This window comes from Arachis hypogaea, chromosome 5 (genome assembly GCF_003086295.3).
Source record: "Arachis hypogaea cultivar Tifrunner chromosome 5, arahy.Tifrunner.gnm2.J5K5, whole genome shotgun sequence".
In the NCBI taxonomy this organism is placed as follows: Eukaryota; Viridiplantae; Streptophyta; class Magnoliopsida; order Fabales; family Fabaceae; genus Arachis; species Arachis hypogaea.
This window is the reverse complement of record NC_092040.1, coordinates 113,465,725-113,485,569: the sequence shown is the minus strand read 5'-3', so window position 1 is coordinate 113,485,569 and position 19,845 is coordinate 113,465,725. Positions and strand designations below refer to the sequence as shown.

At 32.6% G+C, this 19,845-nt stretch overlaps 3 protein-coding genes across 4 annotated transcripts; 1 reads left to right on the top strand and 2 right to left on the bottom strand.

The window, feature by feature from the left end:
• The first annotated feature begins 6,067 nt into the window (after positions 1 to 6,067).
• Positions 6,068 to 12,674, top strand: LOC112802899 (uncharacterized). 2 transcript variants are annotated; one of them, XM_025846289.2, is made up of 6 exons: positions 6,068 to 6,447; positions 6,860 to 7,086; positions 7,182 to 7,292; positions 7,517 to 7,675; positions 7,783 to 8,024; positions 12,015 to 12,674. In XM_025846289.2, exons 1-6 carry the CDS (start codon positions 6,173 to 6,175, stop codon positions 12,336 to 12,338), a joined length of 1,338 nt encoding a protein of 445 aa, XP_025702074.1. In that variant the 5' UTR covers positions 6,068 to 6,172; the 3' UTR covers positions 12,339 to 12,674. The 2 variants fall into 2 exon arrangements, with proteins under 2 accessions (XP_025702074.1, XP_025702075.1); XM_025846290.3 differs by having other exon boundaries at positions 6,093 to 6,447; positions 6,865 to 7,086.
• Positions 7,737 to 11,322, bottom strand: LOC140184541 (F-box protein At2g17036-like). The gene is made up of 2 exons (XM_072236391.1): positions 10,337 to 11,322; positions 7,737 to 10,039 (listed from the first exon to the last, which is right to left on the bottom strand). Exon 2 carries the CDS (start codon positions 9,963 to 9,965, stop codon positions 9,132 to 9,134), a length of 834 nt encoding a protein of 277 aa, XP_072092492.1. The 5' UTR covers positions 9,966 to 10,039; positions 10,337 to 11,322; the 3' UTR covers positions 7,737 to 9,131.
• Positions 12,675 to 16,975: 4,301 nt separating the features above from the next.
• Positions 16,976 to 19,606, bottom strand: LOC112802898 (scarecrow-like protein 8). The gene has a single exon (XM_025846288.3). It carries the CDS (start codon positions 19,224 to 19,226, stop codon positions 17,202 to 17,204), a length of 2,025 nt encoding a protein of 674 aa, XP_025702073.1. The 5' UTR covers positions 19,227 to 19,606; the 3' UTR covers positions 16,976 to 17,201.
• Positions 19,607 to 19,845: the final 239 nt, after the last annotated feature.

The following is a 19,845-nucleotide window of genomic DNA, read 5'->3' as shown; positions in this document are numbered from 1 at the left end:
GTTTTTTTTTTTTTTAACAAGGTTTGCATACAATGGGGAATTCTGATGTTTAGTATCCGAATGGATTTTCGTGGCCCCTTTGTTCGTAAAGACAGCATTGAGACACATTAAACACTTGTGCTGATGCACTTATTTGACTTAGCTATTTTTTTTATTATTTTATTTTAAAGCTTGAGACAATTTACTTTATGACATGACATTATATCAAATTTTAGATAAGTACAAATATTAGTTTATAACTTAGAAATAGATAACATTAATGATGCATAAACTAAAAAATTAGAACAATTTACTTGAATAAAATATTTGAGATTCATATTTACGCAAATACAATAATTCTCGTGGTATATGAAGAGACCTAATTCTAAATTTGTTTTTAAATTGTCAAAACAAATTTAAACCATATAAATAAGTCTAGATAATGAATAAATAACAAAAAAGTATTTATTGAGATAAACTAATTTGTGTAGACAGTGTTTATTAAGATCAAGTAAGGGTGTGTAAAAAAATATAGATTTTTGGGTTTTAAACCAAACTCAAAATAAACTATTAAAAAAACAAATTTTAAATAAAAAAAATTAAACCGAATTAAATTTATTTTATAATTTAATTTTTAATCTAAATTATTTAATTAATTTTAAATGTAGTTACAGATTATGATCTAAATTAAGATCCAAATTTAAAAATAATTTTAACTCTGATTCAAGAACCAGTTTACACTTAATCACGCATAAATCCAGTCCTCTTCGTTCTTCTTCTTCTTCTACTGTTGAACGCCTCACCTCTTCTCATTTCTCTACTAGTGCTTCTTTCTTATTTAAATTAGTTAATTTAATTTTCAGTTTATATTAATTTTAATTTTATCCATATTATATACATTCTGTAACTGTTATTGTTCTAAATCAAATTAATTTAATTATCAGCTCATTTTAATTATTTTACTTCTATTATATACATTATACTTTAAATTTATTGTCTCCTTATACTTTTTCTTTAAATTTTTTCATCAATTGATAATTACTGTTGATAATTGTTGTTTCTCCTGATTTGAGTCTACTGAACTTTTTGATGCTGTTGTTATTCTTCATTCTTCTAACCGGAGCTTTAGTTTCTTTTTAATTTTTTTCATTTTTTTAATCTTTGTTTGACTGTGTTTTTTATTCTCCGATTTTGTTAATAAAGGGAAGAGAGAACTATAATTTTGAACTTTAAACTTGTTCAAAACAAGAATTCATCTTATTTTGTTGAATGAATTTTAAATAATGTAAAATCAACCGTCTGTGACATTACTCCAAGAGGATTTTTCATGAATTTGACTTTTATTGGTAACTCAACTTTGGAGATGTTTAGAAGATGGGTGAACAATTCACTAGGCTTGTATGGTTTTTTACTCTAGTCTTGGAATATTGAAGTTAAGTGGTAGTGCGAGTTTAGACACATGCGGCATTTATCTATTTACTTTATATTCGGAGTTTGTTTCTAAAGTTATTCTCTAGTTTTAATTTTTTTTTAAACTATATATATAGGTTCTTTTTTATAAAGAACGAAATTTAAGTTGCAATGAATCTATATAGTTAAAAAAAGATTTTAATATTAATTTTATTTTTAAAAAAATTTATAGTTTAAAAATTAAATTTCTCAAAAATTGATTTTAAAATTAGGTTTTTGGTTAAAAAATTTAGTTTGAAAATTGAATTTTTAAAAATTGATTTTAAAATTAATTTTTTTGTTAAAAAAATTTGGTTTTTGAAATTAAAAATCTAATTTCAAAACTAGATATTAAAAAAATAATTTAAATTTAAATATTAAAATTGGTTTAAAATCGGTTTTTATTTTTTTAACCTATTTAGAACCAGTTTTTTTAATTCGATTCTAGTTTAATTTCATGAATGATAAAATTAATACAATTTGAGTGTTTAAAAGTCCAAACTATACCCACTCCTAAACAAACCAATAAAAAATATAAGTGAGAACCATTTTACTAAACTATAATTAGTTATAGTCACCAAAAAACTATAATTAGTTATTCTAAGGTAAAAATGAAATACTATGAACCATGTTAAAGTGATAGTAGTGGGGATTTTAGAATTTAGGTGAGTGATTATATACTAGTAAATCATGAATATTAGGTTGTATAGGTTCATTTGATTTTCATGATTTCAATTAGGAAATGATCTTCTTGTGAATAAAGATATATATATATTCCATTGTTTCTCATTGTTTGGACGGCTGGAATTTAGATACTTAGGGTTATTTTAAGGAAATTTTTTGATAAAAAATAAAATTGAATGAAAAACAAAAAATTATATATATACATATACTTAATTTTAAAAAACATGTGTATTGTATATGATAATTTCTTTTTTTTTAGTTTTTCTTATATTCTAAAAAAAATCATCTTTATCTTTTCCCATTTTTTTTTACCGTAACATTATCTTTATATTAAAAAAATAATAATTTTCTTCATCAAAATAATTTTTTTCAATTAATATACATAGGCTGCGTTTGTTTCTGAAAATAGGATAAGACAAAACATTGAGAATAAGACATAAAGGACAGAGATACAAAATTTTGTGTTCTTATATTTTGTTTGGTGATAAACTAGAATAAATTATGAAAATCTAATTTATTCTCATTTTTTTCCATTAAAAAAATTTGAAACGAAAAATATAATAATAAAAAAGATAATTATGAAAAATTAACAAGAATAATGAAAGAAAAAATAAAAAATAAGCTGTGTTTTTTGTTAGTGTCTCCGTGTCCTTCCTGTCAGGATTGACACAAAATACACTAATTCAATATCTCTGACACATTGTTTCTGTCCATGTCTTCTCTGTCAAACACGATTTTTATGTCTCAATATCCTTGTCTCAATGTCCTGTCTCTGTAAACAAATACAGCCATAGAGACGTAGCTTTTCATAAATCGTAATAGGATTAAGGCAGTTTATGGTTAAATATTTTTTTTTATATAAATCGTAATAAAAGTTTTACGTTTATATGTAAATCCGCCTCTTAATAAATTGAACTTTATGTTTGTGGGTTTTAAGATTTTTTTGTTTTAACCTACTAAGAGGTTATAAATACCTCTTTAACTATTGTAGTCGTAGATTGAGTGATTAGAAGTGCCAAAACACTTTTTTGGTTTCAAGATGAAACCATGATATAGACAATTGAGGTTGAGTGAGTCCCTTTCTTATTGTATGGTAAATTGGATATAAGGTCTTTTCGATTCAATTCCCAACTTGTGACATGAACAAATTAAGTTGAGGAGTTCTTTTGTTGCTATATCAAGAAATTGGATAAAAGTAAGTGATATCCAATTTTAATCTATCTCTTTTATTTTCTATTTTAATTTTAATGTATCTTTCTTATTTAATTTCAATTCATGTTATTTTGTTTTTATCTTTTTTTCATATCATTTGGTATTTGGTGCGAAATTTACAACCACAAACTAATCGGTAAGTGCATTGGGTCGTACCAAGTAGTACCTCAAGTGAATGAGGGTCGATCCCACAAGGATTGATGGACTAAGCAACAATGATTGATTAATTTACTTAGTTAGGCAAGCAAAAAATGGTGTTGAGAGAGTTCAAACGCATTAACAGTAAATTCAGAATATCAAAAAGCAAGTAGTAAACAAGTTGTGAATAATACATGGAGAAACAGTTAAGGTTTCAGAGATATCTATTTTCTGGATTGACTTTTATTACTAACTATTTTAATCATGCAAGATTCAAATCATGAAAACTCTATGTGACTAAACTCTAATTCCTTAGACCTTTTTAGTCTCCTCTAAAATTCATCAACCACCAATTCTTTGGTCACTTAATTCCAATTAGATGGTGAAGTTTAATTCTAGTTTATATGCCATAAAAATCCTAATTACCTAAATATAAGAGGATTATATGTCACGTATCCCGTTAAGTCCAGATAATTAGAAGTTTAGGAGAATATATTTTCAGACTGTTATTCAAGTAAAGAGCTTTTCCAAGTTATACAAGAACTCAATTAGAACAAGGGTCATACTTCCGTTCCACCCAAATTCATAAGATAAAGAACGAAAATAATTCTTGAATATAAATCAGTACATGAATTAAAATAGAAAAATAATAATATCAATTCATACAATAGACAGAACTCCTAACCTTAACAGTAAAGGTTTGATTGCTCATGGTTCAGAGAAAAAAACTAAGATTCAAGTAAATTGCGGAATGAGGTAAAAGAGAATAGATGAGCCTGAAGGGCTGATTCTTTTCCCTTTTATATCTAATCCTAATTAATGTAAAATATATTTTCTAAAAATTAAATAATATCTTTTCCTATTTATAAAAGAAATAAAGTTTAATCAAAATTGATTAATTACTTCTCGTGCAGCCTCTGGACGTATTTGGGACCACTTGATTCATTAAGGTTCACACTGAACTTAGAAGGAGCCAAGTTCAACGTGAAGGAGGCAGATGCTTCTTTATTGGTTTCCTTTGAGTCCACGCTGAACTTGGATTAACCCAAGTTCAGCGTGGGGTGATGCCTGATTCTTTCCTTGGAGTGTTGGGCTGGTGCTGAACTTGGAAAGAGCCAAGTTCAGCGTAGAAAAGGCCGTGCGAAATGGAAGAAAAGGGTATACTATTATATATCGTTGGAAAGCTCTGGACATTATCTTTCCAATGTCGCTAAAATCACGTCAATTGAAACTCTATAGCTCAAGTTATTTTTGTTTGATTGCAATGAGGTCGGGGTTGACAGCATCATTCGCTTTCTTCCTTTTCTGCTACAAAACTCCGTCAAATCCATCCGAATGCTACCTGAAATAAACGAAAATGCACACAACTCAAAGTAGCATCCATAGTGGTTAAAAGATATTTAAATCTTGATTAAACTCAACAATTTGAATGTAAATTCATTGGGAAAAGATAGAGAAGATGATCACGCATCAGTATTAGAACTCAAGTATTAGATTAATCCTTATTAAACTATGTCTGTTCTTCCTATATCCAAACAAAAAAGAGTCGAATATATTTCTCCTTCTTTATGTTCTTGTCATTCTTATTTGTATTTCACTATTATCTAGTGGTTCTTGTTGATTTTATATTTAAAAAAATAAAAGTATACAGTGCAAAAAATATAAAAAAGAGAAGAATATAGAAAAAAGAAATTATCTTTTTTATATTTGTCCTTTTTCCTATACTATTTTTTCCGCTACAAGATTCGATGACGAATCTTGTTTTGAAGAGGAGAAGAATGATACGTGTTTCAAATACTCGTGATATGAAGAGATCAAATATTATTTAAAAGTAATTAGTTTATTTTTATGTATTTTGATTTTTGTTTATTTAGTTACTAAATTGGACTTTATGTTCGTGGACTTTAGGATTTTCTTTATTTTAACTTATTAAGAGGTTATAAATACTTTCATAGCTATTGTAGTTGTAGATTGAGTGATCAAAAGTGTCAAAGCACTTTTTTTGTTTTGAGATGACACATAGTGTGAACAAATGAAGTTGAGTAAGTTCATCTCTTGTTGCACGGAAAATTGATAGAAGGTTGAGAAGTCCCTTTAATTCAATTTACAAACTATGGTGTGAACAAATTAAGTTGAAGAGTCACTTTCTTGTTGTATCAAAAAAAAAAAACATAAAATGATTTTTTTATATCGAATTTTAATCTGTTCCTTTTATTTTCTATTTCAATTTTAAATGTATGTTTTTTATTAATTTCAATTTATGTCATTTTATTGTATTTATATAAATATAAGAGAAGTACTAAGAGATCTGCTTATGATTTTTAGCCATTAATTAGCTATTAATAATTTTTTAATAATATAAAATTAAATCTAATAGTATAAAATTAATTAATTTTTTACTGATTAAGTTCGGACCAAATTTTAATAAAAATGTTGTCCTAAACTTTCTATAAATGTAAACTCCAAATTGTTTTATTTGAGTGAATTGTCGAAAAAATTTATACCCTCCTTATCCCAAAAGAATTTGAGATCACAATCTAGTGATTAACAATGTTACTATCAAGGTTTCTAAGAGTGAAACATTCACCAAGTCACTGTGCAATGCACGTGTTAAACCATGTCCTTTTGCCAGGTGAAATGCAACGAGATAGATAGATAGATAGATAGATAAGCCATTCTCCAATCTCAGCTCAGCTCAGCCCTTGCCAACATGGCTTCCATCCCGATACGGTGGTCACCGCCGCTCACCGTCTTTTCTGCATCACCCCCAATCCTCCCGTGCCACGTGTCACTCCTTCCTTCTTTCAACCCGTTTGTAGCTCCACTGCGAAGAAGGACCACAACCTCGTTTTTGTGGAAGAAACCTCGTTCACGTCCAAGTGTTTCGGTAGTAGTGAAGTCACAGTTGAGTCAACCCATCATATCCCCTAATGACCACTGGGCAACTTGGTCAACTCTCTTCTCCATTGGTGCCTTTGGTCTCTGGTCAGTATTCATTCATCTCTCTCATCTATCTCACCACTTTATCCCAACTTGGTATCTGTTTTCGATGCCCCTTTTGTTTGGTTCATCTGAAAACCACAGAAAGTTTATAAATTTCCCCTTCTTTTTCTTCTTCTTCATGTTTCGGTTTTACTTGTAGTAAAAGCTTTACTTAATTGTACATATGAACATGTTCCTCGTGAGAATCCTGAGTTCCAAGTTTCTTGAAAGCTGGAAACTCAAGTAAGTAATATAAGATTACATTCAGAATTTCAGATTTTGGGTTTATAGGAGATTAGTACTTGAGTTAAGCAAAATGTGACTGTTAAGTATATGGAATTTCCTGTCATATATATTCTGAGTAACATAGACTATTCTATTAAGTATATATGAACATGTTTGTGTGGAATGCAAGGTCAGAGAAAACCAAGATTGGGAGCATGGTAAGTGCTGCTCTGGTGAGCACTTTAGTTGGGCTTGCAGCAAGCAATTTAGGAATACTTCCATATGAAGCACCAGCATATTCTCTTGTCTTGGAGTTTCTCCTACCCTTAACCATTCCATTGCTATTGTTTAGAGCAAACTTGCATCAAGTGGTGCGTTCCACCGGGACGCTGCTCTTAGCTTTCTTACTTGGTTCAGGTGATACTGATAACAACTTAATGCATTCCCTAAACATTTTTTCTTAGCTGATATTTATAAAGTAATTTGATTTTTAATCATGTGGTGGATGGCAGTGGCTACAATTGTTGGTACTCTAGTAGCGTTTCTAATAGTGCCTATGCGATCTCTCGGCGCTGATAACTGGAAAATAGCTGCTGCTCTCATGGGTAGTTATATTGGTGGATGTAAGTGCTCAAACAATTTGCCTCTGAATTTAAATGCATGGATGTAGATTAAAATTTCAATATGTTGAAGTTTTTGTGATAGGATATCCTTTAAAACATTAGCATTCTACTAACCAGCCTTAACTAGTGAACTTATTTTGAATGTGAACATTCATTTTAACAGTTATAAAAACATGATAACTGAATGAATTTCCTTTGTCCTGTTTTCTTGTTGATTACTGTAGCTGTTAATTATGTTGCCATTTCAGAGGCGCTTGGCATGTCCGCGTCGGTTCTAGCTGCAGGAGTGGCCGCGGATAATGTTATATGCGCTTTATATTTCTTGGTATTGTTTGCATTGGCTTCTAAAATTCCTCCTGAGGCTGCACCTCCAACAACCACAGGTACAAATCCTAAAACAGTATCCTAACATAAGAGCAAGAATTTGGATATCAAAGTCACATTATCAAATGAGAACTCTTAGATTGATTTTGGTGAGTAATCTTGGCAGATAATGCAACTGATTTGGAATTGGATTATCAGGGCAACATCCCTGTGTTGCAGAGCTCTACAGCTCTTGCTACATCTTTTGTAATATGTAAAGTTGCTGCATACCTAACAAAATTATCTGGAATTCAAGGAGGAACGCTCCCGGCGGCGACGGCTATCATAGTCATTTTAGCCACTCTTCTCCCTAAGCAGATTGGTTCCCTCGGACCTGCCGGTCACACTCTTGCGCTGGTCTTGATGCAGGTAACAAGAACAAAGTCTTAAATTTTGCCAGTTTAAGTTAAGACACTAGTAGTTGCATAAAATAGCCACATAATTATCAGTTCATAAAAATTTAAGAGAATTGATGTGGAATGGAGATTGGGAAGGATAAGAAAAAAGGGTAAATTACTCTGACCTTCCTTGATGTTTCTGAATTTGTCAAATTCACATTGATCTTCTCCTCTTTTACAAATTTCAAGAGAGTTAGGTGTAGTGCCACCTAAATTATAAGGGGAGGACAATGTCACATTTTACAAAAACACTCATGTTACGGACATACAAAAAAACAGACACCAAATCAACCACCTAGATAAAATACATATTAAAATATAAATTTTAGTGTCACAATAATATTCTTCCTTATATATATTGGAATCTACCTACCTCTTGGTATTTTTTCGTCACGTCATATCACATATTTTTAACACTTTACAAGTAAAATAATCATATTAGGTATACATTAAAATTAACTACTAAAATTAATCATTAAGATAACATACATATTAGAAAATAAAATACACATTAAAAATAAATTAATTATATACTAATAACTAGATGATTGATTTGTGTGTAAATAACATTTTTCCTAGTAAAAATATATAAACACAAAACTACTATTATAACCACTTATTAATCAATTAAAAAACCTAAACAACATTGTTCCGAAAAACTGAATAACAAGAGTAACTACATCAGAGAAGAGTGGCAATGAAAAATCTAGAGATGTTGATTGGGATAACACCAAACAGGACGACAGAAAAACTTGACATCCCGTAATATTCTTCGGAAACTTTTATCCTTCAAGTCGAAGATGCCAGTGTCACATGTGGAAGCAAAGTCTTGTGATTTCAGCTCTATTAAGTTATCCGTGTAGTAAATTTGATTTCCTTTGCCTAGAAAATTGGCAGGTAACATCTGAACACTGGAATTGAATCCAATCAAGACTACGTAATTCCCATGTTTTGGAACCTTTTCTCAGTTCATAGATGTCAAATTTCTTGGTCTCCAATTCCTTCTCTATGCCCCTCAACCGAGCAAAAAGTCTTACCAACATCAATATGTTTCCATTGGCACATCCAACCAGATACTTCAACTTAGAAGTGGATGCGGTAAACCCAATTGGAGGTGGGGCATGGATTCCTCCCACAACATCCCAGATTCTGTGTTTGCATCAAATTCGTATATCTGGCCACCATAGTTTACAGCATATATCTTCTCCTTAAAAAATATGACATCTTCGAAATTTGTGTTTCTTGTGAAGCCAGACCATGACCATCTCTTATTGTTAGGTTTGTAAAAGGTTAATCTTCTGCGATGTCCATATATAGCCACCGCCATAAAATCTTTGTTATCATTGTTAGGAGGTGAATTTATGACAACCTTCCAAACTTGGATCTTGTGCATATAATCGCGCTCTAGGTTAGAGAGTTCGTCGAAAAAATCCCAAATAGTATATTCATCATCTCCAGGATTATACTCGATTATATTGGGAAAAGTTGACAGTGGAGGAAGATCGAAATGCATCTTTGTAAATGGATTTAACATTTGCATCTTACCTTCGGATATTGTTAGGGTGATCAACCATCCATAACAGGAACCACGAATGAGGATGTCCAGCATCTGCATACCTGGCAGCATGGCATGGTAGACTCCCTTCTCTTCAAGAACCTTAGTCTCAAGTGTGTCTTCATCGGCAACAGGTAAATGCATCAGACTGTAGATCTCCTCCTCCTCTTTATCAAAACTAGCCTTGAAAGTTTCTTCAGGTAATAGCAACCACGGAATTTCGTTGCTTCCAAGTTTGAGGTTCCATTCCTTGCAAACCAGTCGAAGTGGGATGCGGTTGTAGTAGGAATGGAGTCGCTTTGTAATTTCGTTCAACATATCTGGATGAATGGCTGCCCATCGATCAGTCTCACCCATGTTTCAGAATTAGGGTATGTCAAGGTACATGTTCGCTATTTAATCTCAAATCTCAGAAGAGACGAACAAAAAGCCTGTTCAACGCGTGCATGCAGAATCCACAAATTCAGGGAACAAACAACAGTGTAAAAAACAATTTAAATCATCGACTTTTTGAATCGAAAAGAACAAAAATTTCTTCTTAAAAAAAGCTATACAATCTATAATAACAGTAACATCCAATCTATAATTGCATCCAATTCAGCATTATTAAACACAAATCAAATGAAAAAGAAAAAAAACCCCAATGATTTCTTCCCTCCATTATAGGGTTTGAAAAAAAGAAACAGATACATATTCAAACGCGCTAAAAACAGGGACAGGGGACTGACGGTGGGAGGGTGGCGCCGCAGCGGCGGGTAGCGCGGCAAGGAGGAAGGTCGGCGACGACGGTGGACACGGACGTCGCTCAGAACGCGCGTGGAGGCCCCGGCAAAGACGATGCCTGGAATTGGGTGGAGGCGGCGGGTTGGTCAACTCGGCGGCAGCGACTGGCAGCGGAAGACTCGGCACTGGCGGCCGTTCCACGTTGGCGGTGACTTCATCGGCGGATGACGGCGGCGCAGCAGGGATGGCGAGTGAGGGAAGAAGAGGAAGGATTGTGCAGTGAATTTTTAAATTTTTACCGAGTGTGAAAAGGTAACTAGTGGCCTAGTGGATGAGTTTTTGGGGTGTTTTTTCAATTGTTTGGGCTTTTTGTTACGGAGCCCATCTAAGTTGATTGGTAGTTAGCAGATATTGAGTTAGTTACCTAGCGGAGATATAAAACGTATTAGTACGATTTACCGAAAAAAAAAAAACGAATTAGTACGAATAACTTGTAGATTCTAGATAGAACTGATTAACTGGATTATGGGCGTCGTTGGTGCACTTAAAAAAAATCTTTTTAATTTTTTTTAAAAAGTAAGAATAATTTAATAATAGAAATTTCAACTGAAAATATTTTTAAATATCAATTAAATACAATAATATATTATTTATTTATTATGTTAAAATATTTTTTTCAATATCTATAAAAAATGAGAATTATAATTTTTTTTAAAAAATATATTTTCTTAATTTTTTAATATTTTTATTTTTACTTAAAAAAATTTGCAAAAATACTAAAATTAGAAAAGAAATATTTTTTACTGAAAAAAAGTGTGTAATATGTAAAGTTGCTGCATACATAATAAAATTAAGAAAGTATATGGAGCCAATGGCTTAAGCGTACAATGGAGGTTTAGGAAGTATTAGAAATATAATCATTAGTGTTACATTGTCCTATTAGGTTACGTTTTTGGGATGAGTGGTTTTATGACATGAGATGTTTATTTATCCTCGTATCCGGATGATTATTTTGGATAGTATGGGTGATGTTCATTTTATTTATGGACAAAAAATTTAGCCCATTGTACATTCAGGTCATTGACTCCTTAATACTACTCAATAAAATTATCTGGAATTCAAGGAGGAACGCTCCCGGCCACCACGGCTATTGTAGTCATAAAATTATCTGGAACTCTTGCACTGGTGTTGATGCAGGTAGCAAGAACTGCATAGCTATCAAGAACAAAGTCTTAAATTTTGCCAATTTAAGTTAAGACACTAGTAGTTGCCTAAAATAGGCCACATAATTATCAGTTCATAAAAATTTAAGAGAATTGATGTGGAATGGAGATTCAGAAAAAGGGTAAATTACTCTTATCTTTCTTGAGATTAAATGATATTACATAAGATGTTTCTGAATTTGTCATATTGACATTGATCTTCTCCTTTAGTCCTCTTTTACAAATTTTAAGGGAGTAAGCTGTAGTGTCACCAGAATTATAAGTGGAGGACAATGTCATATTTTATAAAACAATTATGTTACATACATACAAAAAAAAAATAGACACTAAATCAGTCATCTATACAAAATATATATTAAAATATAAATTTTAGTGTCACATTTTACAAATCAAGGGTACCAATATATATTGAAAATGTGCAATCAATTTGGTAAATGTGACATGAGGTGTGATTTGCCAGGTATTTTTCGCGGTGGTGGGAGCGAGTGGAAGTATATGGAATGTGATAAAGACTGCTCCAAGCATCTTCTTGTTTGCATTAGTTCAAGTTAGTATCCATCTTCTTGTGGTTCTAGGATTGGGGAAACTGTTTAAGTTGGATCTGAAACTGTTGTTGTTAGCATCAAATGCCAACATTGGAGGACCTACAACAGCCTGTGGCATGGCCAAGGCAAAACGCTGGGAATCTTTGGTGGTTCCTGGAATTCTTGCAGGCATTTTTGGAGTCGCAATTGCAACATTCCTTGGTATTGCTTTTGGTGTCATGGTTCTCAAACACTTGTAGAGATTACCAATTTCTAAAATTCAGATATCATCATCAAATTTCAAGTTAGGATGCTTAAACCAGTTTCAAAGTTCCACTTGACAGTGTTATGCTTCATGTATACTTTTAAATTTAGATTACACTTTTATAGTGTCATTGAAGTTTGCAAATTGAATTTATAGCTTAAATTAAGCCTAGTGAGAAGAATAGTTAGTTAAATTTTATAAATATGAATTGGTCAAGGCTGAAACATAAAATTTTATGGCTATTTTAGGTTATCATGTGATTGTTAATTAATATACTTAATTTTGACTATTCATTTGTATAAGTTAATTACTAAGATTTGCTCCTCTCCCACATGCATGTTACATCAATTTTTTTTCTTTTTCCTTTTTTTTTTACTTGACCTACCCCTTAGTTTAAGATACAAAATATGCTGAAACACAAACTTACTAAATATGTTTATGAATAAATTTTAATATGAAAGACCATAAATTAAATCAACTATCTAAACTACAAAAGGTTAAAACAGGCTATAAACTTTGATTCCTTTTTTTTTTTGGGGAAAAATTGTATTTGCCCCATGATGTGAACGAAGACTTTGTTTTCCTAAGAGACAACTTTGTAAATGTTTGAAAATGCTTCCACTATAATAGATCATAATAAACAACATTCGGATTCAGACTTTGAAAGAAGAATATTAAAAATCTCTTAAGTATTTAATTATCATAAGTGATTCAATATACATATGTCTAGCTTCTAGAATGTAGGTGATGATATATTTTTTATAAATAATAAATGTAATTAAACATAATTTTTTTCTGGTTTTTTAGGGTAGCTCTAGGCTAAGAATTAATCTGTTGCTATCAGAATTCTATTTAAAAATTTGCAGCATGCACAAGGTAGTATTTGAACATTTAACATTTGTTTAAAATTTGGTTATGTAATTAAACATAATTTAATATCATAAAATCCTCTCAAATCCTATATATTAGGTTATCATTTTCTATTTTCAAAATAAAGTAAAGACATATGCGCGTCTGAATGAGTTCAAGTATTGGAAACTTTATGTTGATTAAAGAAGTTGAAAGGTGAATTGAATGAGATGAGAGTTTATGTTTCTCAAAAGGTTTGACTTTAGTTCATTACTAATTCAAGCACCCTTTCCCGTGACAAATGTAGAATTCTTATCCACCTTTTGGGTGACATGTTGGTGATTATCATTTCATTTCATCTCATCAAATCCAACATTCTCTATTCACCATTGGTGCTCCTCTTTTTCTTTTCTTTTCTTCTTAGCTTCTCCTATTATGTATCCCTACCTTTAGTAGTTAGGACTATATATATCCTCATTTCAATTAATTTGAGATTACCTTAATCAAATTAGATCTTACTCAACAATCACCATCTTAATGATCCTTTTTTATATACTAAAACAAATAAATTTCCTTTTTTTTCCTCCATATTATATTGTTATGAAATCATTTATTTTAAAAATTTAAACTAATGAAACTATACATACATACATACATACATACATACATACATACATACATACATACATACATACATATATATATATATATATATATATATATATATATATATATATATATATTAAATTGCATTTAAATTTTGTTAGTAATGTCATAATGTAACTCAGGGCTGTAGCCACTAGCCACTCCTTTGCCTTTCTTTCTTACATGATATTTGTTTACCTTTCTAATTATAGGTTATTCACCTTCAGTTGTTTTATTTATTTATTTATTTATTTATTTATTTATTTATTTATTATTATTATTATTATTATTTTGATACACTATTAGTGTAAAGTAATTTACACATGAATTCAATTATATAACGTCATATTAGTAAAAAAAACTACTTTTTACATCGACCAAAATATTCATTCAAAAGAATGAATATGATTGCATGACAGTGTAAAACGCTTTACACTATTAGTGCATCAAAATTAAACTCTATTATTATTGTTGTTATTTTGTCCATAATAATATTCTTCCTTATATATATTGGAATCTACCTCTTGGTATTTTTCCCTACATCTATTTTTTAAGAAATTGTCTATATATAGTCTTTGTTGTAAAAACTGAGCTTTCAAACACTTTATTATTACAACTATGATAATCTCAATAATTGCCTAATTAAGATTTATTAATTATGTTAAGTTCTTAACATTATTGTACTAATTTGCTAGCTCCTGTTCCACTAACTTAACCATTATTATTAGCCTGTCATCTTAGTTTCACAAATGACATATTTCCATTTTTTTGGATATTTTGGATGTTAGTATATTGCTATATTAATTATAATACTGTTCCACTGATTATTTTACTAATTAACTCAATAGCCCATGGAAGAAGAAAGATGATATTCCTGGGTTTTCTTTTTTCTTTTTTCTTTTTTCCTTTTTTTTATGAATTGATGATATTCCTGTATCAAACAATGTATGATGGTTCTTTTAAATAAAAAGGTTGGGCCCATATGAAGCAGAAATATGTTTTAAAATTGTAATAAAGTTTATACTACAGAATTCAGACCCACATTAAATAATTTAATATTGAAAATGCTTTATAAAGATGCATCCAATCAGAAAAAATTGAGAACCCATGCGTTTTTTTTTTTTTTTTAGTTTCAGTGAAAGCCTTTTAAATTTATTTTAAGTTTTCCACTTGGGTGTGTCATCTTTATCTTTATACAGTAATCATTACATAATAGGTAGAATCTTTCATCCAAAAGGAAAAAAATCTCTATATTTGTATCAAATAAATAATCAGTAGAAAAATTATAGAAAAACAATAAATTGTAGCAAATGCAGTGCAAAGATAAAAACGTCAAATAATTGTTTCTCACTGCATGATGAGCTTTTATGATGCAAACTCATCTTAGCATAAGGTAAATTAAAATGGACCCCAAATTTTATATGATAAAAAAATAAAACAACTAGTATTATTATTATATATATAGTAACATGTTGTGATTAATTAAAAATGGTGTAGGTTGTTATTTTCTATGTGCCCATCGTTCATATTATTTTTTGGTACATCCATAATAAAAGGGGGGACCATCGTCCTTTTCAAGGATTAAAAAAAAAACGTTACATGATGTTGTGGTTTATTTCTCTTAGAAGAGTGCCAAAAAGTCATTTATTAGCAAATTTAAAAGAAATAAATCGGGCATTGATCATGCATTGACAATTTGTGATAAGAAACCATGGCATTGGAAACTCTCTTATGAATTATGATTGCTAATAATCCAAGTTTAAAGCAACAAATTTTAGCGTTGCAATAATAAATGGTATATCAAGTTATCTACTAACATAACATGTGCTCGTGGCACTCTCTATCTATTACAGCGTATTAAGTTCCTTTCTTATCTTTCTTTCTTTCTTGCGGTTCCTTTGTTCTTTGGCTTTCATTTTCTTTTATACACATTTCCCTTTTCAATAAGCAATTATATTTATACAATTCTCGCATTATTTAACATAATTGTCCATTATTCGTATAGTAATTTTTGTGAATGTTAGGTGATGAGAGAAAAAAATTTAGCACAATCTAAATTCAGAGAGATTATTTATATACAAATAGTTACTCAACTTTTTGTATTTTACTAGCCACTCTTTAAAATTTAAGCCAATTTATTTTAAAATAAGAAACTAACAAGTTTTACGCTATTCATAAAAATATATTTTATCTATACAATTTTTTTTTTTTTTAAAGAAATAGCTCAACACTCTAGTAAAGCAAGTATAGATAGACAAGACTCATAAATTACAACAATTTTTTTCCTCATAGTATTTTATAACTCAACTCAAATATTAATCCGTCATACATTAAAATTTTATTTAAGAATTTACTATTTAACAATTTAAACCTATGATAGGAGGGCCTTTTTCATTATTTTGTTTCTTTTTCTTTTTCATGTGAATAATTAAGAGCGTTTCTTGTACTAGCCAAAAGGGGAACAATTGGTCAAATGGTTTCGGTACAATTAACCAATGAACAAAATTCACAGGCTAAAGCTGACTTGTAAATTGTAATCTATCTTCTTTTTTTTTATTAATCATTCTTGGTTTTTCGTAACAAGCATATACATAGAGCCATAGAAACATTGGTACAACGTTGAAACAGAGGCTTTAATATTTGGTACAATGAGTTCTCTTATGGGGAATTCAATTTCCCCCCATAATATTTCCTTTCTAGGAGAAATATTAGTTTCTCTTATGGAAACGAGAAAGTGCATAAAAAGAGCAATATGGCCACTGAAAATAACTCACAAACTATACAAAAAGATTACGTGCAGATATCAATCAATGTCATTATTTCTACAACACAACACAAGAAAACAAATTCCGAATTAGAAATCAAACACAAAGAGCCCTCAAAACGCATCGTTTTAGGTTGTGGAGCCCTCATAACGCATCCAAGTAAGTCAGCTACCAAACAGCAACCAACTCCTCTTTCACACACCCAAGTGATGATATAATAAAATAAAATAAAAATAATAAAAAGAAAACTATCAACTGGAATACATTAACGAATCATAAATGCAACTTCGCAACATAAATTTTCTCGGAATCCAAACACTACTTTATTTGTTTCTTATGTCTGGTGGGTACCTTGGGTACCAAAGTTAAAGGATTGAGCCAACCATTTTCAATTTTTTTTTATGCCTTCATAACAATAATAATACAAAATAACTAACATATATTTATAATTTTCCAAATCTATTCTATTTGCCTTTCCATTATCTCTAGATAACGTTAAGATATATAGTAACAATGTGAGAGAGAGATATATATATATATTTATAATATTCAGAAGAAAATAAAGAGAATAAAATATAATAATAAGAGAGAGAAGGAAGTTAGAGCCAAGCAGAAGCGACGGTGAGAGTTTTCCCCATCCATCCAAAGCAAATCCCACCGTTCTCTTCTTTAACGGTGAGGCCCGAGTTGACTCGGCTGTTACAATTGTTGCTCTGGGCGAGTCGTGACTTGATCGACTCGGCCACGTTCTGACTCAGTGGCTTCGACTTGAACCCCGCCATTCCCATGCGTGCCCGCCATTTTCCGAAAACTTCGTAACGCTCCACGCGGTCTCTGCCTTCACACGCCAACGAGTTGCAAACCCTTCGACTCAGTCCTTCCTCCACCTTGACTCGCTCGGAGTTACTATTGTTGTCCTTGCCGAGTGAGGACTCGACTGAGTCGAAGAGCGCGCCGTAATACGAACACGAATCGGCCACGCGCGCCAGAAACGGCGCCGTGTTGGCGTTTATTTCCTGTTCGATGATTGTAACCACGCGCGGCGAGAGTGACTTCACGCGCCTCAAGAGCTCGTCGCGTGGATTCTCCGTGGACACGCTCTCGTCCGGGATTCGGTTCAATTTGAAAGCGAAGTTCACAGCTAGAAACTCATCCGCGTCGCATCCAAGCGACTCGCGGGTCAACTCGGAGAATCGCTGAGTGACCTGAACGATTTTGAACTCGAATCCGATCCTAAACCTCTCTGCCTGTCTTGCTAGCATTTCGCCCACAGATTTTAATCTCTCTTCTTGGCCGCCGGTGTCCGCCACCGCCACGATCCTTACCATAGCCGGTGGGGTTCTCCCACGCGCGGAGAGCGCGAGTAGAAGGCTCACGTACTGTTTCCCGTGGCCTATATCGAAATCAACCACGCAGAACCTCTTCAGCTCCGTTTTGTTCTCAAATGCAGCTTCGAGGATTGCGAAGTTGGCTGCCATGAACCCTACCATGAAACAGAGCGAGTTTTCAAACATCAACTGAGTCGACTCGGCGTGTTCGTTGCTGAACAACTCGGCCACGGGAGGAGGATTCTCCAGCGGGTTTACCCTCGATTTGAGCGCCGAAACCATGCAATCCATCAACCTTTGATCCGAATTTCCATTCGGGTTGGAAACTTGACTCAACCTGGCCAGGATCTCAGTGGCAGAATCTTGTTTACCTTCGGCTATGGCAGATGCGGCCTCCATTAGCGTCTGCTTCCAGCACCCTATGGCAGGAGAAGCCACGGAGGAAGAAGACGAAGTTGAAGATGTTGTTGAGGATGTAGGGGACGAAGAAGCTGGTTTGGGTGTGGACCCGTTTCCCATGAGATTCTGAATGGTCTCTGACCACGCGCTTGTTGTGATCACAGAAGCCGCATCGGCTTCAGCTTCTTCTTCTTCGTCTTCTAGAAGCTGCTTCTCCAATTCCAGAAGCCTGTGGTCCATCGTATTAATCTTGTTCTCCGGTTCGGCCGGGAGCGGGAGCTGGACCCGGTTGGAAACGGAACCACTCAAATTGGAGCATCGGTAGGGGAAATGATTATTGGAGTTAGGAGGAGGCAAGGGGAGGCTGTTGGAGTGAATGGGGTTAGGGCGAAGCTGGTTGAAGAGAGGCATGCCAAAACGCTGCGTTTGGAAGGCATGAGTTGAGGAAGGGATTTGCAATTCAGGGATTGAGAAGTCTATGGGCGATAAAGGGGACAAAGGGGAACCTGTGTGAAACGACGCCGTCCTTGGCTTAACGGAGCGGAGTAGGAGGTTAGAGAGGACATGGTTGTTATTGCTGTTGTGGTTGTGGTTGTTAAGGAGGTGGTTATGTTGTTGTTGGGTTTGAAATTCGGCGAGGGTGCGTTTACCGATGAGGGTTGTTGGTGGTGGTTGTGTTGTTGGTGTTTGGTGCCGAGGCGTGATCTGTGAGGAAGGATCTAGAAACAGTGCGGGCAGCTGCTGTTGGGTTCGGTACAGGGGGTGGGAAGGGTGGAGGTGCCGGTGGTTGTTGGCTGCCACGGCGGAGGCGCCGGGGTTCGTGTTCATGGTGCTGGATCGGGCTGCTCCGGTGAAGAAATCTGATGCCCCGCCGCCGGTGAAGCCCGGCGATGACATTGTTTTGTGTGTATTAGCTGCGAAGAAAATAAGGAAAAAACAAGACAGTTAGGAAAAGGTGGTGGTGTTTTTGGAGAAGAGCATGAGACACAACGAGAGAGAAAGAGAGAGATTGAAGCAAAGTGAAGAGAGAGAAAGAGAATAAAAGTGAGAGAGAGGATGCTGTGTTGTATTGTGGAGTTTTTTATGAGGTTGAAATGATTCTAGTGGATATAACGGAGAAGTGAAGGGTTTTAAACTTTTCTTTTTCTTCCCTCTCCTAACTTCTTATTTTTTTTATTTCTTCAATAATATATACTAGACAACGAATTAATTACTAATTTTAGTCATTTTATTAGAATCATACTATGGTCTCAAAACAATAGAATTTTTTCTTTTGAAATCACGCTATTATTCTAATTTGTTGGTATCTATCTTATGTAAATTTAAATTATTTGAAGGCCAAATATAGTTTTTAACTAATGAGTATGTTTCGATGATAAATTTGATATCAAATATTTAAGTTCAATCTTGAATGTGTCAATACCAAATTTATTATTCTCATAAATATATTATGGCAAACCAAATTCTTATTTGAAAAATGTCAAATTTAACAAAAAAGCTATTTACATATTAAAAT

What these genes read in the sequence shown, in the direction of transcription:
- LOC140184541 (XM_072236391.1), bottom strand. Translation starts at nt 9,965, where the DNA reads ATGGGTGAGACTGATCGATGGGCAGCCATTCATCCAGATATGTTGAAC.
- LOC112802899 (XM_025846289.2), top strand. Translation starts at nt 6,173, where the DNA reads ATGGCTTCCATCCCGATACGGTGGTCACCGCCGCTCACCGTCTTTTCT. An exon ending in AGCTTTCTTACTTGGTTCAG is followed by an intron (nt 7,087 to 7,181) that starts GTGATACTGATA and finishes GGTGGATGGCAG; the next exon opens with TGGCTACAATTGTTGGTACT. An exon ending in TGCACCTCCAACAACCACAG is followed by an intron (nt 7,676 to 7,782) that starts GTACAAATCCTA and finishes TAATCTTGGCAG; the next exon opens with ATAATGCAACTGATTTGGAA.
- LOC112802898 (XM_025846288.3), bottom strand. Translation starts at nt 19,226, where the DNA reads ATGTCATCGCCGGGCTTCACCGGCGGCGGGGCATCAGATTTCTTCACC.